This window comes from Drosophila pseudoobscura, chromosome 4, assembly GCF_009870125.1.
Source record: "Drosophila pseudoobscura strain MV-25-SWS-2005 chromosome 4, UCI_Dpse_MV25, whole genome shotgun sequence".
NCBI lineage: Eukaryota > Metazoa > Arthropoda > Insecta > Diptera > Drosophilidae > Drosophila > Drosophila pseudoobscura.
In genome coordinates this window covers 28602089-28628787 of record NC_046681.1, presented here as the reverse complement: position 1 = coordinate 28628787, position 26699 = coordinate 28602089, and the positions used below count along the sequence as shown (strand labels likewise).

Sequence of the window (26699 nt, the reverse complement as noted above, 5' to 3'; positions counted from 1 at the left end):
CGTTGTTGTCGTTAAATGTTTATTTCAAATGTATTTTTAATAATATATGAAACACAAACCAAATCAAATAAGATCAAATATTCATAAAAATAATATTTCTCAGGAGAGGGGTATAAATATAGTCAAAATTTGTGAGGTTAGGAGTGGTTTTAGTAGGGGAATAGCAATGTTATAAGGATTCTGGGATGGGGTTCCTTTCAAATAATTTGTTTGCTTTTTTTGACGAGACTATTTCTTGGTCTATTTTTCGGAGGTGCCCTACAATGAAGTGATGTTTTTTTTTGTTCCACAACTATTTATGAAGTATTATGAAGTACAGTCTGTTCCTGTTTCTGGAGTTAGTTTCGTTTTTTTTTTTTTTTTTTTTTTTTGAGGTTAGCTTACAGATTTCTGTGTGATTTTTGTTGCGGGGTTAGCACAGTAAAGCAGTAAATATTCGCATTTACTTACTGGATAACAACCCTAAATCGTTGATTAGACATTTCGATAGAACACCATAATTTTTGAATATGTAAATATATAAAATGGGAAATTAAAAGCGAAAATATTAAAATGCCTCTCGATCGTCATCTATCATCCTCTCGGAACAACACAAATCAAATCATAACATAAAAGGTGCAGTTAAAACATAAATTACACATTTTAAAACCATATTCTAGGTTCTCCGCGTAGCTTTCCATGAAGAAAAAAAAACACGATTATGGCCACATTTTCCATGGGCATGCAAACAGAAATGTTCTTCAAAAATACAAAACATTTGTTTGATCAAAAAATACGAATAACTCTAAAGAAAAATGTATGAAAAACACTTGTTGGGCTGGCAGCAGGAGACGTTCAAAAAAATTCATAGTCTCGACAAAAAGTTTTCGTTTTGGATTTTCGGTTTCTTCGGGGGTTTTGTGGGGAGTTTTTTTTTGTAAATTTCTCTTGGGTAAAAATCAAAAAGTGGCAATACAAAATAAAGCTACTTGGAAAAAGGAAAATTGATATATTTTTGTTTTAAAAGTTTTCTCTTTTTGAGAGCCATCAAAAAATGGTTACAACGATGCTCAAAAATATTCGTGATCGTATCGGGGCGGAAATGCTTCCATTATTTACATCATTTCTTAATCCTAGAAACCTAGCACCACAAAAAATAGGTATTCAAGCGGCTGTACGGTCTGTTATAAGCGTTTTCGTTTCGTTTCGTTTGATTCCCAACCCAACCTCTGATCTGTGTGTTAGTTTGATTTGTTTCAAAAAATGTTAAAAATCAATTCGCTTTCTTGGCATTCTGCTTTCGGGTTTAGATTGCTTTCGTTTGGGCCAATTTTACGCACTATAAACTATAAACTAAACAAAACAATTGTTTGGAATCAAAACTAAAAATATACGACATACGATATCGATATACGTTATACGATATACGAGATAGCTCTAAACGTAGCTATCGATGTGGCAAAAAAAACTTGCACTGCTTGCACATCGAATATGTACTTCTGGCGGCGGCGGCGGCGTCGTCGAAATTGAACGAAAAACAGAACTGAAGAAAGGTGCAGTTTGAAAACCGAAGAACTCAATCATAAGATAGTTATACAGATAGATAGACAAGATTAGATTACAAGCCGCTCAGACTCTCTAGATCTTTGGTTAGATGCTAAGCATCCGTCATTGAATGGTTAGTAAGAAACAGAAGAACGATTCAAAATTTAGAACGGAAATCATACAGAACTTGGTTAGTTTCTTCTTTCTTTTTTTTGGGGGTGGGGGGTTTGGTAAAATCATAAAGAGGGGTACATGAACCAAAGTCTCAGTGAGTCTCTGAATCGAAAAGCAAACACTTACGTCAAGTGGCTTCTTGAGCACAATCCAACCGGACTCGGCCTGGATGTCAAAGTATTCCAAATCATTCGGGTTGAAGGGCGCACTCAGGCTATAGACAATGGCCCCATTGTTGTCGGCATCCTCGTCGGAGGCCGAGACACGCAGTATATTTGTCCCAATGCTGGCATCCTGCTTGACGTTCTCCACATATTTCTAAAGGCCAAATATTCATTAGACTTTGTTTTGGACTCCCTTTACTGTTAGAGTTTTCCTTACCTGACGATCGAATAGCGGGGGATTATCGTTCACATCCGTGATTTCCACCGTGAAGGAGCAGACACCCTCCAAGCTAGGATCTCCCTGATCCGTGGCCTTCACCGTAACCGAAACGAACTTTCCATCGTCGCCCTCTCGATCGAACACCTTGTTGGTGGAGACCTCGCCGGTCTCCTCGTCCACCGTAAACTTGGTTCCCTTCTGGTTCGGTTGCTGGACTATCGAGTATTTCACCTGCAGACGGAAGGAACATGCAAAATTGCTTAACGATTGACGATAGCGATAGCGATAGAGAGGCGTTTGACCTCGAGACACGACATGCCGTGAGTGCACTCTCGAGTGCATTGAACTTGGCCAAAACACGACACGAAAATTATGGCTAAAATCTCGTCATGAAATCTCTCCCAACACATGGGGATAATTCGTTTAGGGCTGGCTGGCCTCAAAACACAAATAGCCCATAATTAAAATGGGTGTCGATGAAAGTGCTCAAAGGGGAGGAAAGTAATCAAGGGGAGGCCTTGATTGACACGAGATTTGAGGTAACAAAGCTTTTACGATTGATAGATACTCTTCGAATGATATTTACGAGCTCTTTGATTGCTCTTTTCCATGAATATATCTCTTACCTGTCCATTCACGCCCTTGTCCTCGTCGGTGGCCACAACTTTGATCACAGGACTGCCATTCGGAGCACCCTCCTCCACCTTGGGATAGTATGTGCTGCAGTCCTTGAACACGGGCTTGTTGTCATTGACGTCCGTGATGAAGACCACGACCACGGCCGTGGAGGTGTGTATCGTCTGATCGCCGTTCACGCAGCAGGAGCCATCGTCCATGGCGGTGACATTCAGCTCGTACTTGTCCCGATCGAGGGTGATGGCCTTGCTGTGCAGCCGGATGACACCGGTGATGTCCTCGATGACGAACTGGCCCGACGAGGTGCCGCCGCCGACGAAACCGAAGCGCACATTGTCGCCGTCCTTGTCGGAGGCCACCACGGTGGTGACCAGGGTGTTGGGGCCGGCATTCTCGTCCACATTGGGGGTGTACACCTGCTGCGAGAACTTGGGCTCCTCGTCGTTCTTGTTCTTGGTGTAGACGCGGACGGTGGCCACGCCGCTCTTCGGCGGCTCGCCCTTGTCCTTGGCCGTCACAATGAACTCGTAGTAGGCGTTGTTGTTGTCCGCATCCAGCTGCTTGTTGTTCACGATGATGCCATTGGAGTCGACGGCGAAGTGGTCATCGGAGACGAGGTATTCGATTTCGGCATTCGATCCGGAGTCCGAGTCCATGGCCTTGACGCGGAGTATGCTGGTGCCCAGCGGTATGTCCTCGTCCACATTGTGGGCCTGGTAGTCGGGCAGCTCGAACTTGGGTGCATTGTCGTTGACATCGGTGACGCGGATGGTGAGCTGCAGGAGAGATTTGCGATGAGATATTTCCCCTTAAAGTGCCCTTTAAAGACTCACATCGACTGAGGTGGAGAACCCGCCCGAGTCCTCGGTGGCTGTCACAATCAGCGAGTACACGTGCGGCTGTCGGAGATCCTCAAAGTCCAGCTCCTTGGCCAGCTTGACGATTCCCGATGTGGGTCCAATGTTGAAGGTGCCGGCGCCCTGACCCTGCGCCTTCAATGTGTACCGTATCTCGCGGTCGGCAAAGGACTTGGCCTTAATCGAAATGATGCTGAAAAAAAGGGAAAGATGAAAGAAATGGAAGTGCAAATGGAAATGGAAACGGAAAGATGGTTAGCTGGCAGTTGGGGGAGCTGAGGGAAATGTAAAATTTTCTTGCATATTTTAAGGGTCGCCTCTCTGATGCTCGACTGCCTTTTGACAGTTGTTTTCCCCAGTGGAATTCCAATGAGAGCGAAGGATAAACAAACCCACACACACACACACTGTGGCACACATGTCCAGGGCTCAGAGACTAGTTTGCTATGCATAACTTTTATTGGCAGCCAACGGAATTTGCATACATTCTGTGCTCTCTGTTCTGTGCTCTGTGTTTTTTTGTGAACAACTTACTCGGAGTCCTTTTTCTGGTTCTCTGGAATCTCGGCCTCGTAGCTGGGCATGTAGAACTGTGGCGCCCGCTTGCCGCCGACAATCGACAGCCGCTCCTCGGGCGTGCTCTGGAACCGGCGATCGTCCACCTTGCCGTTCTGGTCCTCCGCCTTCACGTACAGCACATACTCCATGTCCAGCTGGAAGAGATCGGTGCCTCGGGTCCGCACCACGCCCGAACGCTCGTCCACCTCGAAGCGTCCGCCCGTGCGATCGCGCACTATGAAGTAGTGGATGTTGTGGTCCGTGTCCGGGTCGCGGGCCTGCAGCGTGAAGACCGGCGTGTTGGGCGGGGCGTTCAGCTGCACCACCGCCTGCATGGGCAGGGGACGGTTGATGAAGTACGGCGGCTCGTCGTTCACATCCTTCACCAGGATTATCACACGCTGGTTGTCCGTATACTTGATGCCCGCTGCAAGAAACGAGATGGAAAGCCATATAAGAAATGTGTTTTCCCTTCACTGTTTTCGGTTTTCGGGTTTTCGGTTTTTGTTTGTGTTTTTTTGGTTGCAAGCTTTTTCGGTTCGGTTGCCCTTTGTTATTTCAACTAATGGATGGTGGCAGGAGGGGGTGGGGGGCTGATGGGGGTGGCTACCACATCCATCTCCCCTTTGTAATGTAAGTCTCTCGGATTTCACTCGAGCCATTCGAATGCAATCAGCTGGAAAAGCAGTTTCAAGGCAAATGAAAGGCAAAATTTGGGGAATTTGGATTTGAAATCCAATGGAAGAAGTATCTCAAATAATTTCCAATGTTTTTAGCCTTTGTTTAACTTTCCCTGCCGCTGCCGCCGCAATTATTTAACATTTTTAAGACCTCCAGCGAAAGCCAACTTATAATTTCCACTAAACATGCACACCAACAAAAAAAAGAGCGCTTAAACTTGAAAAAATCAATAACACAACCACCGACTGTTTGGGTGAAAGCAGGAGAAAGGCAAGGGTCGGGTCTCGGTCTTTTTTCGCACCTTTTTTTCGTTTTTTTTTGTGCTACCTTTGCAAAAAATGTCTGCACCGGAAAATTCCAATCATGTTGTAGTCCCACTGGTTAGAAGGGGAGCTATCCCCAGCACAGACACGGACACAGAGGAGAGTGGGGGTGGTACGTGTGTGGGGGCTAGGGCGGGAGTTGAATGAGCGGCTAAAACTGAAGTAGCAGGCAAATAAGACAGACGATTTACTTGCCCACCTTTCCGCCCTTACCAGACGACAAACACAAAGAAATTCGAGCGCGATATAAAAAAAGGGCCAGAGAGTAGAGAGAGAGTAGAGAGAGAGAGAGCAGAAATGGGGGAGCTGCTGCATGTGTAATTTCTCAAGTGCAGCCAAAGTGAATTGTAAACAGGGCACCCCAACCCCAACCCCCCTGCCCCCAGCCCCGCCACCAATGGGTAAGCAAATATGGCTAAAGAAACAACAAACCCCCGACAAAGAAAGGACCTTTGCACAGAAATCCACAAACATTTTGCTCAACAGATTGCACAGGCCCTGATATAGGGGTGCACTGGATGGCAGGAGATGGCAGGGTATCCATAGTCCTGCTGGGCCATAACTTGGCACAGCTATATGCTGATTCTTGCCAACTTTGTTGCTGCCAGCAGCTTGGCATTGTAGCGCTTTTCTATGGCTTATTGTGCGCCAGTGCCAAAGCAGGTAAAAAATCGCAAAAAAAATAAAGAAAGAGAAAATATATATAACTTGAAATTTAAATAATATGAAAAGAGTTTTATTGTTATGGGTGTGTGGTGTGTGTGTGTGTGAGAGTGTGAGGGGTACTAATGTGCATAGAGAGAAAAGCAGAAGGAGGAGCTGGAGCTGGAGCAGCCAACATGGCGGATATCCGTGGCGACAATGCACACGAGAAGCCTCTGGGGATAGGTGGAGGGGCGGGGGGTAATGAGAATGTGGTCCTGGAATATGGCTGGAAATGGCTTTTGTAGTCAGAGCCAGAGAAATAAATGCATGTATGGAGCGAATAAAAGGCACAGAGCGATGCCAACGATTTTCATTATGTGGTGTTCTACAACAAGCATGAATAAATCTGTGATTTGTGATTAAGTTTCCTCAGACGAAGCTAGAGAGATTTAAACGAGAAATTTTCAACTGGAGTTGAATGGGTTTCAATGAATTTATGAGAACAAAGTCAAGAAGATAACGAATATGTGCGTGTGAGCATGTCGCAAGGAGAAATTTGCAGGCAACGCCAGCTAGCAACGTCTCAAGCTCGTTTTTTTAGCCAAATATTGAATATTCCGCTCATCCGTAAGTGCTGACTGGAGCTACGGACAAGGAATGTCCCCATTATCAGGCGCTCATCGCGTGGCTCATCGTTAGGGACTCAGATTGAAACCTATTCCATTCAAACGGGTCCTTGTAGAGTGCACAAACCAATTATAAAGTCGATTGGCGCACATTTGCCTCAATACACAATCACAAAGGAAGCTGCCTTCTGGGTTTATCGGGTTCTATGAAGATCCAACCACAAAACTCTCGCCAAAGACCGTCGAAAGTGTCAGTGTAATCAGATGCTCATTAGAGATTGCATTCCTCAAAGGGAGTGCCACTAATTCCTCGCTTTTGTTTCAATAAGGAACTATCCCAGCCATCTTCCCCCGTGACTTCTCCTCGCATTCATTTCAATTTAATGAAACTTCATGGCACGATTTCGCCCCCGCATTAGACGACGACCCTTTCTGTGTGTTCCGTCAACCCCTAAGAGTTCTTCTAGCACTTCCTCTGTAGATCTCTTCCGCTATATACGCGTGTGGGTGTATCTGTGCTGCCTATTTCTTATCAGAATCGCCATATACGTGTACATGTGCACATTAAGTGACTGTCACACGCGGCAGAGGCGACAGAGGCGACGGAGGCGACGGCGGGAGACCCTTAAGGAGTCAAAACCATGCAGCTACTATAATACTCGTAATCACTGCCAAGGGATGCCGTTGCCTGTGCCAAACCCCCAGAGACCCAGGCCATTCTCATCATAAGCCAGACAAGGGGATGCCCGGCTGGAGGCTGGATCCACCCAGAGGTTAGCACTAAATGCAACACCCAAAAGGAGCCCGGGAAACGGCGCTTTGTCCCGGCTTTGCATTGCACTTCAGCTGCGCTGCGACAACAATGGCAACTGTAGGAAAAGTGGAGAAAAAAGCGGAGAGAGAGAGTAAGAGTAACACGAGGTTAAAGTTGCACAAAACCGCTGCCGCTGCCACTGCCGCTGCACCTATAGCCGTCTCTTTCGTCGCTTTCAACAAAAGCCCAAAGCAAAAGTGCGAGACTGTCGACTGTCGTCGTCGGTAGAACAAACAAAGCAGCTTATTGTTTCAATGGATTAACTAGAAGGCAGCCAGCCAGCCAGCAGTCAAAACGAGAGATGCTGCAGTGAGCAAAAGCACGAGTCGGATACAAAGAAAAACGAGAGAAGGCAGGGCTCATCACAGCTCAGACGTTTTAAGGGATGGCATATTGTGGACGCAGGGGGGGACGGCCTCCCTCTCCATTCCAGGCAATCGTCTGTGGTGCCATCTTCAAGTGGGTGCCAGCTTGAAGTTTTTTCTTCCCCCCGCACACTCCCTTCGTCTTGGACGGAAGCAAACGAATCTCGGTGGAAAGCTGATGCGCGCATAAAAATTGAATTTGTTAAGAAAATTGACAACTGAAACTTGTGCTACGTGCAACATTAATGTCATTTCCCTGCTGCATACACAATTTGTTTTACGTTTGACAAAAATTTACTTTGAAACGACCTTTTGTCATATGAAAGTCGTTTGTTGGTGGATTCTCCATGTATTCCACAGTAGTGCCAGGCAGGGAGTGCCGTTTGAGTGCCACTTAAACAGAGGCAGAGCCAGGATTTCCGGGAATGTTTAGATAAACTTTCCCCAACGATACTCCAAAGAATAATCCATGTTGTGCTGTGAGAAGTCTGAAGAAACACATCCCATCAAAAAGTGCCAGAAAGCGTAGCAGCCAGGCTTCCCCTTGGTCTTCCTTCCTTGGAATCTATCCCTAATCAACCACTCGAGAAAATATGCTTTTGTTTCCGCCACAAATTATGAGAGAACATCCGACAATAGCTGCATATTTTGGCTAAATGTTTTCCCTCCTCTCGCCACAGTTTGACGGCAACTTAACCTTTGTGTTGCACAACCGGAACAATTGACACCACCCGGGAACCGGCACCACCCAGCCCCTTGGGTGTTCTGCAAACTCGAGAGGGTCAAAATGCGGTTCTCTTCGGTTTGGCTCTTGGCTTGATTAAAATGCAGTCAAGTCGAAACTTTATTCTTGGCATCCAGGTACGCGTTCGCTCCAAATGAATTTCTTCATTTTCCTCTGCGGTTACAACCCGGGGGGGTGGGGCAGGGGCGGGTTATGCCTTGGATAAATACGTGCAAGAAATACGAGTACAATGTTGAAGAGGAACTTTTCCCCCTTCGAAATATTTTTATGGCTGGTGTTATATTTTTCCTTATGCGGGAGCCCTCCTTGAGCTCCATTTTTTTACGACGCCATGGATTTAATGAAGCTGTTAACAATGGATTCTGGCCAGAGCAAGAAAGTAGCAAAAGCCATTGCCAAATATTGAACATACTCGAAAGGTATTGATTGAACGTCAGCAGCAGCAGCAGCGGCAGGGGGGGCAGCAGGGGAGGGCAACAGAGGGGGACGAAAAGGGACCTCCAGCAGCATTGAGGCTAATTCGGATTGAAGTTTTTGCGCGATGGATGGACTTGATTGGACTGAAACGGAGCGAAGAAAATGGAACAAAAACAAACCTAATCGAATGACGGGGAGGGGATGTTGGGGCAACTCCTGGGAGGGCGCCTTGGAGCCATTGAAACAAACTTCAAACGGAGGAAATGAGTCTGAGGAAAACTTTGGAAAATAACTAGTTGAGCAGCGAGGGGGAAAAAAGATACTTTTACCACATTTATCTACGGGAAATGGGAGCAGAAATGAAAGATATGAGGGATCTAAGAGCATTGGCTGGAAATCGAATCTTTGTATAGAAATATGTTTGCCCAAGACTACTCGTAGACAAGTATCTTTGTATCTAACTATCTTAATAAGCGAAAACCAGTTTCCATTAAAAATTTGTCATTGCAAATCGGGGAGAACCAAGAAAATCTGCAGGTCTGGCTTTAGGTATGCCAGAGAGGTGTCGCTAGAGGGAGGGGGGCATTATATAAGCCTGAGCTAGTGCTGCATGTGGCAATACTCTGTGGAGAGCAGTAGGTAGAGGCAGAGGCAGAGGCAGATGCAGCAGTCACAGCGTGGAGTCCTCAATTTGAGATGTCGTTTATTGAGTCACTTAACAGCCACGCAAATGAGTTAACACTTGGTCTGGGGCATGCGGCAGGGCTGCAGCTGAGGCAACAACGAGTTTGCTGCTCACTAGGCAGCCGCACTTTGTGGCAGGGGCGGGGCAGGGAGGCAGTGCCTGCTTTCGAATGCAAAGTTATGCGAGACAGGAGACCCAGTGCGAAAAAAGGAGCATCAGAAACGAGCAGCAACGACTACGGGATGCCCATTACAAAAGTATCTGAGCTGAAGAGAAGAGCGGCATTAAGAGGCATTCCCCGAATGGTTAAAGGTGTCCTCATGTTCTCTATCTGCTAATATACCCTTTTATTCCTTCGATTACAGGGTATTCGAAGCAACGGAGAGATAGAGATACGGCCTCCTTGCGGCTCTTCGGTGCGCCTCGCTTATCTGCCACGCCTCGTTGCATGGCAGGGCAATGCAACAAATTGGCAGTTGGAGATAAAGATAATGTTATGACTTCTGTTGTTGCCACCGCTGGTGCCCGCGCGCCTGTGGATGCCACTGCCACTGACATTTACCATAAAAATGTACACTTTAGCAGGTGTCACATTTCTGTCTGTGCTTCTGATAAATAAATTTAGCAATTTAAAACGTTTTTTTCCCAGCCAGGCAGCAAACCAGACCAGAGACCCCGCCCCGCCCCCGCCCCCCCACATGCTCGTAAGGCAGGGACATCATTTGCAAAAGCTTAGTCGAAGATACATTGCCACTGCCTTTTTCCCCGGCCATCCCGTCAATTTAATTGCCAATTTCAGCGCAGAAGAAAGATGAGGAAAAAATATTACCAACATTAATAAATTAATTTGCGCCAGGCCTGGACGAGGACAGAGACGGAGAAGTGCTCTGCGAGTCAATTAAAATTTACGCAATCAACTCGGAATTGAGTAGCGTTATTAGGTTGACATGAGCTATACGAAAATGGGGCAAAATATATGGCCTTTACTCGTCAGATCCATTCCCCAAGAGCCACAAAGATGATGTGAGTAATGGACTTCAAGGCGGGATTTGAGGCAGGCATGTTCGGGGTTTGATATCGGTGTAATTAAGGCGCAAGAGCTGTGTCCTAGCACTGGGATTTTCGTGTCATTATAGGGGATTATTGGGGGTAAAGATTCACTAAAGCGAAGGCTTTAAGCCACCAATTATAGGAATAATCCGCAGATATCCAGGTGGATCATGTCCGGCAAATGCCTCGTCTCTGTTGAATAATAACTCTAAGATACACTGGAATAATTTCTAAAGATTATTAAGCTCAGAATCCGCCTTAAAACCGAGGCTTAGGTTCCTCAAATCATAGGAATCTTCGGTACTCTAATTCCCCTTGATTTTTATCGTATCGCAAATCACTTCCCCTCTTCCAAATTGAAAAGATTTTCCAACCAAACTGCCACCTGAATGCTAATCAAACTTCATAACAACTGCTTTATCCTTTATCCTCGCTCTTCATCCATTTATATCGCTTCCTTGGGTCTCCTTCCGAGAGGCTTTTGCCTACACAGAGCAGAGCCATGGCCAAAAGGAAAACGAAGTGAAATTGCGCACATGGCGGACATTAAGCGAAAATTAATGAAATTTTCTTTTAGCGCCTCCAGTGGAAAAGCAGAGGCAGTGCTGCAGCAAGGCTTTATCACCGTTCCGTTCCCCGAGATTCAGGCAGGAGGCACCGCTTCATCCATCCAATCCGTTGTTATCCAGGGGCTGCCTGCCGTGAGCTTGATTGAGTTTGATGGCGATTGTGCGGCAACTGCGCTGACTTGATTGCAATTTCTGCCTCACCGGCACCCGGACAGGGGACAGAGGACTGGAGACAGGGGACAGGGGACAGGAGACACCAGCAGTAGTGGGGGTATTCCTCGAGATGCCCAGAAGCAACTGGGGGCCCGGGCCATGGCCTGTGCATACCAATCAGGTGGAAGTGCCACCCCAATTTGGACTGGGGCTAACCCACCCACAGGTGTGGTGGCAGTCTGTCATTTAAGGCCTCTGGCAGTGGCACGAGACATTAGCTTTTTTCCCCGGCAACTCTCCTGTTCGTTAAGCACAGGACTTTGGCTTTTGATTGATGAGCGGACCGAAGAGTAGTTTCTTGCACAGCTTTAAGTTTTGCCCTGTTCATAAATTTCCCTTAAGTTTTCCTCCAGAGAGAGAGAGGGAGAGCGAGTGTGACATAGAAATGCACTGAACTGTGGCCATGTGAGATAAATTACATATTCGAGTGCGGTGTGGAAGGGAAATGTTTTGCAAGAAATCGACTTCATTGATTTGATTGTACTCCCCCTGGTGGTGGTGGTGCCACGCCACTTCATTAAGGTCTCTCGTGGCACGCTCCGCCCATTGAGCAAAACTTTATATCCCCACGAAAAATTATAGTTTGCCCCATAACCATTACCGCATTTAATATGCATTTTTATGAGCGTTACTTTCCAATAATAATCAGGAGCGGCAGAAGCGGCAGAAGCGGCAGAAGCGGCGGCAGCGACAGTCATAAGGAGGAAAAAGGAGCAGCTATCGTAAGGATATGCCTGGCACATACACACAAAAGTATGCTATGAAAATCGTAATCATAATCGTAAAGCTTAGCGCATATCCCGAGCAGAAGAGAGAGAGAGAGGTAGAGAGAGAACGTGGCCCCAATGCCGTTGCCGATGCTGATTTGTGTCTCGCATGTCTGGCATACAAATCCCATCTACAATCTGCAATCCCAAAGGGAAATCTCTGCCAGCCACACCCAACGCCCCCCATTCGTAACAGCCTGAAATCGAGCCACTGGAAATTGCTCAAATTAAATGCAAATACCGAACAATATTTAAATGTTTCCACGCATTAAGCTATGTAAATTGTTGTCGTTGTCCGGCGACTGACACGCACTTTCCATTCAATAAAACTGCAACCGCACAATGGCGCCCACACAGTGGGTGGAGGGTGGTGGGTGGAGGGGCACAATGGGGGGGCTTTGGGCAAGTGTCCAGTTCAGACGGAGCAACATCTGGCATGTTGTCATTAAAGGCCGGCCCAAACAGCCCCCCAAAACGGAAAATGGAACAGGGTATGGCTTGGGGCCTGTCTGTCGCACGGCATAATTTGCACTTCTACCCTCCACAGGAGCGACAGGGTCGAGCATTTTGCATTTTAATGAGTAAACACAGTTCGGGGCACAGGAAGCGAACGGTTCATGTTTTTGGGCAGCGACTGGCACCCCCCCCCGTGGCGTCGGTGGGAAGTGGGAAGCCCCAGCAATCGCTGGTGTGAATACCGCAACGCTGCATATGCAAAGTGTGATTGGTCCCGGCCAAACAATCAAAAAAAAAAAGGAGAGCAGAGCAGAAGAGAGCAGAAAAATGAAAAGGAAGCAAGGACTCTGGCCGGGCCATTTCGACCCGGGCCAAAAAACAGAAAATTTTTGTATGTTTTTGCAACCATCTTTTTGTTTTGTGGAGTTAGGGGAGGGGCCGCAGCGAACAATTTGTATTTGCAATGTGAAAACAAAATGGCCACCGAACACGGCCAATCCGCACCCCCCCCCCCCTTCACCCCTCCTGTCCTGCGGGCACACCTGCTGTTTGATTTGTGTTTTCTCACTCAAAAAATAGTTTTTTCCGTTTTCATTTTCATCGCACGGCCCACACACAAAAACCGAAACTAAAATGCAGTGCAAAATATGCTTTTCACTTGTTTTTCCGCTGCTCTTATTCAAGTCGCGCAGTTTTTTGCCCGTGTGGAAATTATTTATTCCGCCACAGCAGGCAAATGTTTATTGATTTGGCCCAGCGAAAGTTATTATTCCGATTTTCGAACAGGGCAAACTATCACTGAATGATAAACAAGGCTCTAAATCTGGCAAAAATAAGCTTCGAACGCAATATACTTTTATCGGATGGAGGCCATAAATATCGCGAAAAACTAATACAGAGTTTTCCCCTTAGATTGTGTGCATTTAGATTATGTTTTAAAGAGTTTAAAGAGGATGGAACTAAATTTTATAGTGAAATACGCACTGGAAAGCAAATACATCCATAAAGATATTTTTGGTTAAGGGCTAGGCATTGATTAGCCCCACAATTCGTCGAACTAATGATTGATTTGCTTAGGGAATATAAAGAAAGAGAAAAGATTTGGTTTGAGGACATAATGGATGAATATCTGAAGGCTTGCTAGGGCGGTACCACCACATATTTATAAATTGAAAATTTAGAGAATAAGTTCTGAAATATATTTGTTTTGTCACAAAATAAACTATTGGAAAAATTTAGTTTTTGTTGAACAAAATTTTTGTTTTTAATTTAATTTTATTTAATCTATTTCCATCATTTGGTCTTTTGTCAAAAAGAGTGGGATTTAGAAAAAGATTTTTTCAAAATTGTATAAACTAATTTACTCAATACTATTTATACAATCTCTATGCTATACTCAAGTATTGATGTCAAAAAACAAAAATAAGACGAATCGAATAACATTTGGGGAAACCCCAAGCTAGAGAATTAAAGACTGCAGGAAATTTCAGGGTTTGTAGGAGTATAATAATTGTAAAATATATATCTTTTGTATGAAATTTAATGGAGACATACTCTATTAGTCGCCAAATCAAGAATCTACATATAACAAAAAGATAAACAAGCTTTAATTATAATATCCGCTCTGACCGGACATATCTCTATGGCACCTTCAGTCACACATTCAAACAGATTTATGAAGGAATTTCAATCTTCCAATGTTTATTTATGTATAATATGATGTATGGGTTTCAAACGGGATTATTTTGCCTAGAATTATTGGGTAAATGAACGACTCGACACGATCCTGTGCCGCTCCCCACCGATAGAAGGGTACCGATTGGTGCTTAGAAGGTGGCCCTATAACATGCTTCTTCACCGCTTCTAGAGTGCCCCTTTTTGGTTTCAAATACCGTATTTATGTACTCATTCTCTGGATTATGGATTTTTCTAGTACTTTATTTTAAAGGCATTTCAAAATACAATGCAAAATCTCTGCTTATGTCAGACTCATTTGATTAATCCCATAATTTGATGGCCTCCCCACTGATTATGTGAATGTTTATTCAGACAAAAAAAAAATATATAGAAAAACAGCATCAATTATTAATTTTAATGCAATTTATTGTGGAGCTATGCAGGCGTATAATGTGTGTGTGTGTGTGTGTGTGTGTGTGTGTGTGTGTGTGGGGGGGGGGTGTGGCAAAAACGTGTTAAATATTTATATATTTTCGGTCTGGCATCTGACGTGGATCCGTTTCGCTAATTTTGTTAGAGCCGAGAGCGTCGGATAATCAGATTCATTGACATGTGCAATTTTCACGGATCAATGGACACGCCACCAGACCCCAAACCCGCACCCAAACCCGCACCCAAACACCAGCCAAAAACCAAAACCATTTTGACCAAATCAAGTGTGAAGATTTTGTGCGTTAACTTTTCATCGGCACTGTGTGCCCTCGCGATTATTATGGCCAACAACTCTATCGCTCCTGGCGCTGTTCGGCTGCTAATTGGACCATGACGTGTGACCGTGTACCCGTGCACCCGTGCCCCCCACGCCCCCCCGCGCGCTCTCTCTAGATCATGCAGTGCCACAACGCCCACACAAATCACAGCGCACACGGAGGCATGGTTATGGATGGGAGGAGGATATGGAACTGTGATAAATAACTGCCGACTGCCGCAAGAAAACGTCAAGCCCGAGTTGCTGCCACAGGCCAATTGTAGCCGCCCCTCCGTCCACCGTCCGCCGTCCACCATCCTCAATCCAATCCAATCCAGTGCCACGCCCCCAGTGCATACCAAAGTCTGCGTAACGTAACCCTTTTTTGCAATGCAAATCAAGTTGCCTGCCACGCGCAGAGCAGGCCCCCCCGGAATGGCGCTCCTTCGTGCTCCGTTCCATTCGGACTCTCCGTGCGGACTGTACTCTGGGGCTGGGCTGGTCTGGTCTGGTCTGGTCTGCTATATTGTAATAAACGCAATTTGTATCATGAATTATTACTGCGGCGAAATGGCCGAGCGGATGTGCGAAACTCAACTCAAAGCAAGGCAAATGGCAAAATGGAAAAATGAAGTTGAAGCGGACACAGGTCGAAGGGAGGAGACCCAAGTGATACCCTGTGGAGGTTTATTTGGGAAGAACTACAGGATCCACAAGATGGACCTATCCTTGGACCCGTACACCCTCTCTCTACCCTCTAAGGAGCGTAACGAGAGTCCAGTCCCAGCAAACGACGTTGGTTTGAACAAACTTGGCTAAAAATGGCACATGAAATTGCAGTGCAAACAAATTGGAAATAAAATACACACAAGGAGCAGGCAAAAAAAACAAGAAACAAAGAAAAGACAACCCCAGGGAGTGGCAGAAAGAGGCAGAGAAAGTGTAGTGCAAAGAAATGGCATTGAAATAAATTTTCAGCATTTAATTTGCTACAGTTTTCTCCCCTTAGATTAGGCGATTTTTCCATATAAGAAAGTTCAGTTCTTGCAGCAAATAAGCCAAGAAATGCTTGGGGAAAACTATGCTGATCTAAGGAAACTTGAAGCTAATCTTGGGGAAAAATGAAGCTGGCAAAACTTGAACATTCCTTAAAGTTGATCTTATGAATCAGAGTAAATCATAAGCCGCTCCAAGGGCTGTTTGCTGGACAACAAACAGAAAGTCAGCCCCCCCACAAGTCAACTTTTTCCTTGGACGAGTATATATGTATAAATCTTGCTTTATCGGGGGGCGGGGGCGGGGGCGGGCTATTGTGTTGCCCCCGCGCTGTCTGCCTTTCTGTTTACTTCATACTTATTATTCCATTTGTCGTTTAGTTTTCTAAGGGCTCTTCTTCCTGTTTTGACTGCTCCGAAAAAGGGGGGGGCGGGGGGGCGCCATTACTTATCCCTTGGACGCCATTATGAATGTGTATCCATATAAACAATATATATATACATATCTATGGTTGTATGAGTGTTATTATTGCCATTGCAGTCTCGCATTTTCCACCGAAAACTAAAAATACAAAACAAACAGAATAAGCCCGGTCCCGGTCCCCGTCCCTGTCCCGGTCTGGGTCTCGGGACGGACGCAGTGCGCCAAAGGCAGCTGCTGCTTCAAATCCAGCCTCCTGTTTCCATCATTCTTCGTCGACGTCTGCCGCCATGGCAACATCGTCGCCATTTTGTTGCCACATCTTTTTGGTGGAGAACTGTATCCCGTATCCCGTGTGGCCGCCTGCCTGTCTGATGTCCTTTCTGTGTGTAGCCTGCCTTTAGGCGGTTTGGCCCCGTCGACTCTTCTGACTCTGACTGTGACTCTGACTGTGACTGTGGCTTTGACTCTGGCTATATGTCTGCTACTGTGGCCCTATGTCATACATATTATGTAGTTCCTGCTTCCTCCTTGCGCATCTGGCCCTGAACATTTATGTCGCTGTCTACTCTGATTATTCGGCAATCAGAAACTTTTCTTTCGCTGACAGTTCAGCAAATTTCTAACTCATTTTTGAACTATTTTTCCAACTAAAAAACACCAATCAATTATACATGAAAATCCCATTAAATTATGGAAAATTATTTAATTGATTGAACAATATTTTGCCCTCGAGCGCAGTTAATTGAGTGAACAAAAGACAGTTGAAACAGAAAATACTGACAATTGCAGATGATTTTCTCTGATTTGCTCCTCGAACAGAAGATGATCAAATTTTGTCAGACATAATTTTGTGATATTTTTTTGGTGGATTTCCAGCAGGGTTTTCCTTTGTAGCAAACGAACAAACGGACAAATTGAGCTGAAATTCAATGAAAAACTATTCGAAACTTGTTCATTTTGAGGACCTTCGAGGGCCATTGAAATTGTTGCAGCAACGAAAATGGAATGCTGCAAAAAACTGTTGCAAAACATGTTGAATGTCGGTGATTGAGAGACTGCGTGCGGGTGATCTGGCATATTACAAACAAATGTATGATGCAGTTTTTCCCCTATTTATATTCAATTTATTTTTTTTAATAATTTTGAAGCATTGTTCGGTAGTTTTTGTGTTTTATTCGATTTCATATGCACTCGTCCGCTGTTTCGTTCGTGTACAACATTTTTCCACTCGTATGCGCCATTTTACATGGTTTTTCTGTCTGTATTTATTCGGCTCTGTTTCTGTTTCTGACATGGCAAATGCAAATTCGACACAAAATGCAAAAACGGATAACGCAAATCGATGGCAGAACTGTGCCAGGCACATGAGTAATTTTTCTTGTTTTCTGGCCAAAGTTTGCCGCTGGCCAAAAGTAATTTTGGCCATAACTTACCATTTTGCCTGTCAATAAATGCCCTAACAATGAAAAGGTCAAGCCTCTGATGTGATGGGTTATATGGGAATTAGTCCGTAAAACTATCAAGGACATGGGCAAAACTAATCTGAATGCAATTCCAATTAGACGGCAGACAGCCCAATCCCAATCCCATTGACTGTCAAAATGTGTATCTGGGACAGGCCCTGCCAAACCTTGTTGCGGATAACGTGAAATGTATTTAACTCGAAACGAAGCCTCGAACCCTCCCCGACTGTCACACTGGAAAATCTTAGCCTAACCATCTCTCATCCACGCCGCTGCATAGAGGAAAACTTTTTTCGCCCCGCCCCGCCCCGCCCCCTATTTGTGGCACTTGGAATTTAGGCCACAACACTTTCGAAGCTGGCAACATGGCGCAGATGTGCACTACGAAATGTGGCATAAGGAATATATTTAGAAGGTGTATTAGGGCAAGTATTTGTAGAGGGATAACCCACTCTCAGAGATTGATCTTTAGACCGAACATTTGCGCAATAGAATGCCTGCCATAATTGTTGTAAAATGTTCATAATTTATATTAAAATTAAATTGGAACAAAGCCCATGCATAAGTGATGCCCACACACACACAACTGCCTGCCATTCGCTGTGCCGTAAACCTAATTTAAATAATTGCCATTACAAGAACGGTCTTTGACGGCGGCCTGCGCCCCTCTACCCCGCCTACTTTGTCTAGGCGCCGCCGACATGCATATAAAACGTGAAATTAATGCTTAATTAAGCAAGTTTCTCTCCATGTGTGTGCGACTCTCAACTCGATTATGGGAGAGCTACGAGCAAGAGTGCAAAGAAGTACGCGGCAAGTAAAGGAAACTTTTCCTTGGCATAAACTTAAGTTTTGATTTTCATAATTAAGGCACGTCTTAGAGCTTGTGGAGGGTTGCCATTGTCTTACCTGCCGCCCCGAAGTATGCAGTGGCAACTCTTTTCAGGGTTGCCACTTGCGCGCTTCTCTTAGGAATGGGCTGCCATGTCCGTTTGTCCCTCTGTAAACTTTTTCATGTCTCGTTCTGGGGCATTTCCCTGGGAAAACTTCATTCTTATCGGCACAAAAGTTGCCAATTGCAGTTGTACGAAATACAGGGGCGGAGAATGTCACCTGGCGCATATCTTCAAGTTCCTTATGCCAGCACGCCACACGCAGGGACCTGCAGGACCCTGGGGGGAGGTCCTGAGATGCCCCTGCCATCCCTCTCCCCCTATCTTGCCCACAGGGAACTGTTTATTCGTGTTTTGTTTTGTGGTTTCCTTTTTTTGCGTGCAACTTTTCATTTTTCATGCAGTGCATAAAATTTCATGCCTTTTCCTTTTCCCTTTTACCGCCGCTTGGCCCGATTTTCGTGTGTGGCTAAGGGCGGGGGGTAGTGTCTGTGTGTGTGTGTGTGTGTGTGTGTGAGTGGCGGAATGTCAAAGCCACCCACTGAAACATCAACCCCTGCTGGCATGCACTAAAAACCCACTCCTGCCGGAGCTATTTGATGGCAAAAGCCTTGCATACATTTTTGGGTAAAACAATGCGCTCGGAAATTTCTAAAACAAACATCGTACATCGTAGGACCAGCGACTCAATCAGGACTACTGCCACCTGTACTCCCCCTCTCTCTCTCTCTCTCGCCGTCTCTCTCCCTGTCACTCTGGCTTTCTGCTGGACAAATTGTGCGTATGCTCTTCCTCTGTTTCTTGGCCTGAAACTGCTGCTGTAAGGAGGAAGGGACGGGGGGGAATTCTTCTAATTGTTACGAGCGTTTTCCTGTTGGACTTGGCACGCGTCCGTTGAGGAACCCAACCCTTAGCCGAGGCAATCGCTCAATCTCTCCATCAGAAATCTCTCTCTCTCTCTCTCACCAGGCGCATGCTCCAACAAATTGTTCAAATTTCATGTGTTTCCTTTTCCGTTTCATTCCCATAACATTTGTGTTTCATTTCCATGCATTTCTGCAGCGTACCCTCTCTCTCTCTCTCTCTCTCTCTAGCCCTCTCTTTCTCTCAAACTGTCATGTGTATTGGCGTAGCATTTTAAATGAATGAAAAATATTGTCGTAAATTTCTTCTTCACTTGTGCTGCAGTACCCCTTCCCTTAGCCCCTTCCCTTAGCCCCTTCCCCTCCCCGCAGTGCAAGTGCAATGCTTTGTTAAGTGTTTTACATAGTTTGGTTTTTCCTTCAGTTTTTCACCCTGCCCACCCGTTCACCGTTTAAGGCAGGGAGGCCATGCTTATCGGACCCATGTGAGCAGGCTTCGGCTGTCCTTCCTCCCCAGGAGCCGTACCGTACGGCTACATACATAAATTAACTCAAGTTGCCAGGATCAAGGATGATAGGCAGAGAGCGTAGCAATTTGTGCATGAAATGTTCCCTGGGCTACGGCCGGGTCTCTAGGTTTCCCTCTTGAAATACGAGCACTAAACTGCACTTCAAGTGGAGGCTATCGGGTGCTGTAATGAGTATTTTCTGAGATGTCATCAAGTGGTTTGTTTGTTAGTTCATGGAAAGAAAGAAGCGGCGACATGGTTTTTCCTTATCTGAACGAGGAAAATGCTGAGCATGTTGGACTGTAGTGTAGGTAGAATGATATTTGTAATCTTGTTAAGGAGGTTTCTATGAGAAGAATTATGATTTAGGATCTAGAATGTAGTCTTGAAATAAAGAAAATACATTTTTAAAGGTAAACTGAAAATCTGTGGACTGATTATGATACGTAAAACATTATAGAAGATTAATGAAGACTCTGTTTCAACAAGACATCTTCAAATATCGGGGAAAAACCCTCGAGATCCCGAAAAATCCCCTCAAAAGTCAGCAGAAGGGTTAAACATATTCCGTATTCTACTGGTATTCTATGCGGAATACTAAGGATAGCCTAGACCATTATATGGAACACGCTTCACTCGTGCGCCAACCCCTGGCTCACTCGCTTCTCTCCGTCGACTCGCCTGTTCCCGCTTCGGTCGCACCGAGCGCAAATATGAGTAAATTTTGAGAGAGATTGATAGATAGATAATCCGCTATCGATAGGAGATTGAGAGCCTTCTTCTAGTTCAAGATTCATATATAATGATGCTCAGAACTCCTTTATTGAAGGATAAATAAAATTCCCTTCGATTCCCTGATGCCTTCCTTCCTTTCGATTCCCCAATGACCAAGGCAAACACCTTCTAATTACTCCTATGGGCTTTGCACAACTTTAAATTTGAATTGGCTTTTCCACAAATATTATCCCATAATTCGATATTACTTTGAATCTACATCCTTCGTGCATTTCAGCAATCCCAAGGACCTGGAGCAGCCAGCTCTTCGGTGCACTTAACAAATACATGTTTAATAAGTTTTCCAGAGCTGCTTCCAAAAGTGTCAAGGCAATCAAACTGGCAGGGGGCAGGGGCAAGCAAACAATGTAAATGAAAATCACTCCAAACGAGTGAGAAGAGGCCAAACGGGGGGCCACGATGGGGCAAACAGAATGAGTGACATTTGCAGTTGCAACATTTATGGAAACTGTTAATTGACTGACAGATGAACTGTCCAAAAGGGGGCTGCGAGGGGGCTACTCCCAATCCAATCCCACCCCATCCCAACCCATCAATCCCACACACACATGCGAAATCCCATTCGGGAAACCATACAATCCCTTTGGCCAGCCATGCCCCATATCCCATACGAATCCATTGGAGCACCCGTCAACGGCCTCAACAATTAGCGGGAGAGCAATGCGGAAAAACTGCAGAGGAAAAAGTGTTTTATTTTCAGTTTTGTGCCAGACGTTGATTTAAATGAAACAAGTATCTCTGTGTGTGTGTCTGTGTGTGTGGGGGAAGGTGTATCTGTGTGGGCGTGTGGCCATCGGTGGGTGCCTGTCTATGTGCGGGTCCTGAATATATTTCAACATTTCATGAACTTGTCCGGTCTGCCGGAGACCTGGGCACATGGATGTAAACCAGAATGGACATCCTGGGAGACCCCAGAGCTGTCACGTCAGTTCAACTTTTTGTTCGACTCGTGTCAAACTTTTGGGGGCGCACACATCCAGCATCCAGATGGATAGTGGGTGGGTGCTGCAGGGTGGGAGGGGCCGTGCGGGGGTGGTTGTGTGGTTTTTGGGGTTTTTTATCCACTCTCCACTGTCGGACAGTGTAATCCTAAGTCGTTTTACAGCTGCTCATGCTGATGCCTGAATGGATTTCGAGTCCTTCAATATTTGCTTATCGAGCCACGCTCGAAATGGCAGACCAAGTACAGTGCTTGAAAAAAGTACACACACACACAGAGCCTGGCCACTCTCTCTGTATCTCTATCTGTATCTGTTTCTGTGTGTTGCTCTTGTTTCAAGTGTAATTGCTTTCCATGACAACCAAATATTTGAAAAGCAATTTGCAATTTTATCGCAACAAAAGATGGTCTCAAAACAAAAACCCATACAGCCCGAAAGAGGGGGAGAGACTAGATTCTCCTGCGATTTAATTGGGTTCCATGGGCTCCATTTTTTCTGGGTTTCCCCTTGAAATTTCTTAGAATTTCCCATCAATCGATTGCTCCAATCATATTTACACGCCTCGTCAGAGTTCTGGGAAGCTCATTAGGCCGGCAGCTGTTCTTGGCCATTTCCTGGGAGACGACCCATCTATATTTCATCCACTTATTGACCTCCGTGGCCTCACTGCTATCCGAATTCAATTAGATTCTGTTTGGATTGGCCATGCTGAAAGGCACTTATGTCCTGTCCCCTCCTCTACCCTCCCCTCCCCTCCTCTCCTCTCGTCGTCTCATCTTTCACACATTTCCATAATGTGGCCATTGTGTCAGGGGCTCATTATGCAGGCGCATTGATATTTCAGACACTCCATAATCGTATGAGAGACACATATAATTATATTTAAATGTGCAGCAAATTTGCGAGTGTGAGTGTGAGTGTGAGTGTCTGTGCCCCCAAATAAATACAGTAAATACTCGCTAATTGCCTTTCAATCTGGCCTGCTCCGGCGGAATATTTATGAGAATGCCTAATGGGAAAACAGGCGAATAATTGGGGATAAATCACGATGAGGAGGAGGCCATCAGTGGCCCCCGACCATACCTTAAACTCAAAACATATAAAGCATATAAAACACTCACCATTGTGTCCCATATTCGTGATGATGACCCAAAAATCGATGGTTTTCTCTGGTCCAAGCTCCTCGTAGTCCCACTTCTTCTTGACGCGCACCGCTCCATTGGTCTCCACCGTCACCCAGGGATTGTCGTCGCGTATCTTGAAGGTCTCCTTGTCGGTCTCCTTCTCCAGTTGGAAAACGCTCTTGCCCTCCGTGTCGCCGTCGGCTTCGGTGAACTCGATCCGCTTGGTGGGTCGCACGGCGCGGGTCACACGCCGCTTCTCGCGATGATGCGAGTGCAGATTGACCTCGTCGTGTTCCAGGTGCTGCATGATGAAGGACACCGGCTCGGGGGCCAGGAACTCCAGCAGGACCTTGGCTGGCTGGGCGCTCAGGAGGCTGGGATACCGCAGATCGTGGGCCACCACTTCGATGAGCAGCTCGCTGGCGCTGGGCTCTCCCGCGAGCATTATTTCGCCCGTTTGGGGGACAATGATGACCACATTGGAGGGGGACTGCAGGCGATAGGCAATCTTGTCGCCGTCGGCATCGGTGGCCTCCACCTTGCCCAGGATGGCGAAGCGCTGGTAGGTGACGCTGTTGTTGCTCTCCATGCTGGAGGACTTCTGGCCGGCGATGGCGAACTTGTAGTCCTGCGACTTGAACACGGGCCTGTTGTCGTTCTCGTCCAGCACGGCGATTTGTATCCTGGACACAGTCTTGTCCAGGCCGTCCACATCGGAGGCCTCCACGGAGAGGTCATAGTGCGCGCGCAGCTCCCTGTCCAGGGGACGGTTGGTGACCAGCCACACGCCGGACTCGTCGTTGCCATCAATCACCAGGGACCTGGCGTTCAGCTGGACGTTCTGATTGGCCTTGCGCTCCTGCAGGGCGAAGGCGTCGTCCACATTGCCATCGATGATGGTGTAGCGCACCTTCTTGGGCTTGGCCAGCTCCTCGTCCAGAATGGACCCCGAGAAGGCCTGCATCAGGGGCACGCCGCGCACCCGTGTGCCGGCGGGATGGTTCTCCCGCACCTCGCCGCTGGCGTCCAGCAGGGAGCCCGAGAACCGCAGCATGTCGTTGCGGTGCATCACGAACAGCTGCAGGTTGTGGGTGTTGGTGGCGTTGGGGGTCTGCTCCACCACCACCAGCTGAACGGGACGATTGACCAGCGGCGAGATGTCCGCCGTGGTCATCACCACTCCGTCATCGAGCACCGTGAAGTACTTGGAGTAGTCGCTGTCCAGCATGTGATAGGCGGCACTTCCTGCCCCAGTTCCGCCCCTGGCACCGCCGTGCGACGTGCCATTCCCTTTGACCGGATGTGTCCTAAATTTCTTGATGCTAAAACCGGGATAGGTGTCGTGGGGCAGGACCAGGGACATCTCGCTGTGATGGGAGGAGCTCTTCTCCGCATCGCCGGGACTCCCGGCCAGCATCCGGGCGGCATTCTCCGCCGAGAGGCCGGCAAAGCTGGTCTCCTCCTCGCTCCCGGCCTGGGAGACGGCCAGCAGGTGGACCACTACCACAATTATCGCGCAGGAGGATAGATTGAGTCTGTTGCAAGCAGTACGTTGCCGGAGCGGCCCCCCGTCGCGGGAGCGGGCCAAGTGGCAACGTCGTGCCGCCATTCTGGTGGGGCACGCGTTGGCTTTGCTTCTGGCCAAGTTAATTGTTGACTCTCGTCCTCGTTTCCTCTGCTTCTCTACCTCTCTCTCTCTCTCTCTCGCTGTCTCTCTCTCTCTCTCTCTATAACTATTACTTGTGGATTTTACACTTTACTTTTGAATTATTCATGGATTCGTTTCCTTTGTTCCTCGATCCAGAGTTTAATACATTTTCCTGGGTTTTTCTTCTCTTTTTGCTTTGTGTGGGTTTCTGCAAATAGAAGAGGGCAAAAAAAAGGTTAAATTGATTTCTGTTTCGTCAGTGAAGGACATGGAAATATTTATGGGTCATTGAAAGTGAATTATTCAATTGGTTTTGTGGCGTAAATAACGTTTGTGCCGCCTCCTATGGGGGCTAATGAAGTATTCAGGGCTCCGCTTTATGCGTGACCAGAGATCGTAAAAACTAAAGAACTAAAGAACTTTCTCTGTGGGGATTAATCTCTCTGGGGATTAAATGGCAATAGGAAGACATATTTTATGGGATATATATTGTGTTCCTACAATTATTTCCTTGAATATCATACAAAAATCATCGAATTCGAATTTAGAAAAAGTCTGAGGTAATCCATAATTATCCAAGATTTTAAAGAAAATAATGTTCTAAATTAGCAAAGGTTTTCCCCTTTTTTCCTTTTGCTCCGCCGAACTTCCATCTGTCATAAAAGCGAGCGGGAGCGTTGTGAGCAGCGGCAAGGGCCGAGGCTCTACTTTAAATCCACTGTACATTGTGGACTGTGTAATACCACAGGAGTCTCGATGTCCTAGGTCTATTCGACTCTGATATAAGTGCAGATCTAGAATATATATACCTTATGGGCTCGGAAACGCTTCCTTTTGGGTGTTAAACACGTTCTACATCTGGTTTATTCCATTCTTAATTCAACAATTGACTTGCAAGCCTTTTCCCGATCTATCGCCATGCATAGCCTCGCAAAATGTCGATAATTACAGGGTCTGAGGCCATTAGGTGCCGCATTAATTGGCTGCCTTTGTAGTCGGCCAGCCCGGCGTTGCCTCCCAAATCTCACCGAAAAGCCAAAATTAAAAGGAGCTTCCCACTCCTTCCACTGGCATAATCACGCAGAAATTCCTACAATTTATTTCTGCTAATTAAAGTAGAAGCCCCCCACAGCAGGGGCGAAAGCCACAAAAGATGACGAACGGAACAACGTTTTGGACAGCTCCAGAGGGGAGGATGGGGATGGGGATGTGGAAGTGGCAACTGCAGCCTGAGAAAATTGTCAACTTTTCACTTTTTAATTGCTGTGTGGCAGCAGGGGCAGCAGCAGCAGGCACAAAGCGTCGTCACAGAAGAGAATGTTGCACAAAGTGAAAACTTTTTAATGATATTAGCAAAAATATTTAATATTCAAGCTATTTGGCACGGAGCACACAGAGCACAAAGTACTCGCACCGTGCAGAAGGTTGCGAGAGAGTGGGTGTTGTGCCGCTGTCAAGGACTTTTCGCACAGGATGTGGGATTTTTCGGTGGCTTTTTTGATGTCGCCCCGACATGCTCTACATAACGCTCCGGCAATCACATTGTCCTAGGCCCAGGCTTCGCCCTAGGTTTGGGTTTTTGGGTCTTTCCACCCCCAGAAGTTCCGACCCAAATGTGTACCACACATGGTCGCCCTTGAAAAAGAAAAAAAAACAACATTTCATGGTGGAAATTATTTTAATTACCCGCTACGCGATGTGCAACACGCCATGTCTGGGCTGTCTGGGCTGTGTGTCCCTCATCTATAATCCCGAGCCCGAACCGGCACGCACCCTCTTATTTGGGTGTAAGGTACGCGAAGGTAGTGTAAGGCTCTGGCTAGGGCAGGGGAGGGGAGTGGTTTCCAACAGCTGCGCAGGCGCCGCTGACTTTTCGTTGCACAATAACCGATTGTGTTGACAATAATTTTATTTGCTTTTTACGCGTTATTATCTTCAACGAGCAGGAGGATTTCTGGTCCAACAATTGTCGATTGTTCGCCTGGGAACGAGAGGGATATGGCTAATGATCTTATAACTAGCCTGAGCCAGGCGATTATTGGGTTCCTTGGGTGTGACCGTCATGTGGATGATGTACAGTGACAAATGGTCTGGCTGATTGGCCCTGAGTTATGGCTAACGATGTGTGGA

At 46.3% G+C, this 26699-nt stretch overlaps 1 protein-coding gene across 12 annotated transcripts in view; it reads right to left on the bottom strand.

The window, feature by feature from the left end:
- Window positions 1-26699, bottom strand: part of CadN (neural cadherin) — a 122969-nt gene that overhangs the window by 72318 nt on the left and 23952 nt on the right. For 8 of the 12 annotated variants that reach the window (XM_033380626.1, XM_033380628.1, XM_033380631.1 and 5 more), the window contains exons 2-7: window positions 22919-24777; window positions 4110-4560; window positions 3552-3768; window positions 2709-3494; window positions 2080-2313; window positions 1825-2016 (exon numbers count right to left, since the gene is read on the bottom strand). In XM_033380626.1, coding sequence (XP_033236517.1) covers window positions 1825-2016; window positions 2080-2313; window positions 2709-3494; window positions 3552-3768; window positions 4110-4560; window positions 22919-24530 — 3492 coding nt within the window. In that variant the 5' untranslated portion in view covers window positions 24531-24777. Of the gene's footprint in view, window positions 1-450; window positions 463-1824; window positions 2017-2079; window positions 2314-2708; window positions 3495-3551; window positions 3769-4109; window positions 4561-22918; window positions 24778-26699 lie in introns of all 12 variants that reach the window. The other 4 variants (XM_033380622.1, XM_033380623.1, XM_033380624.1 and 1 more) reach the window with 1 other exon arrangement.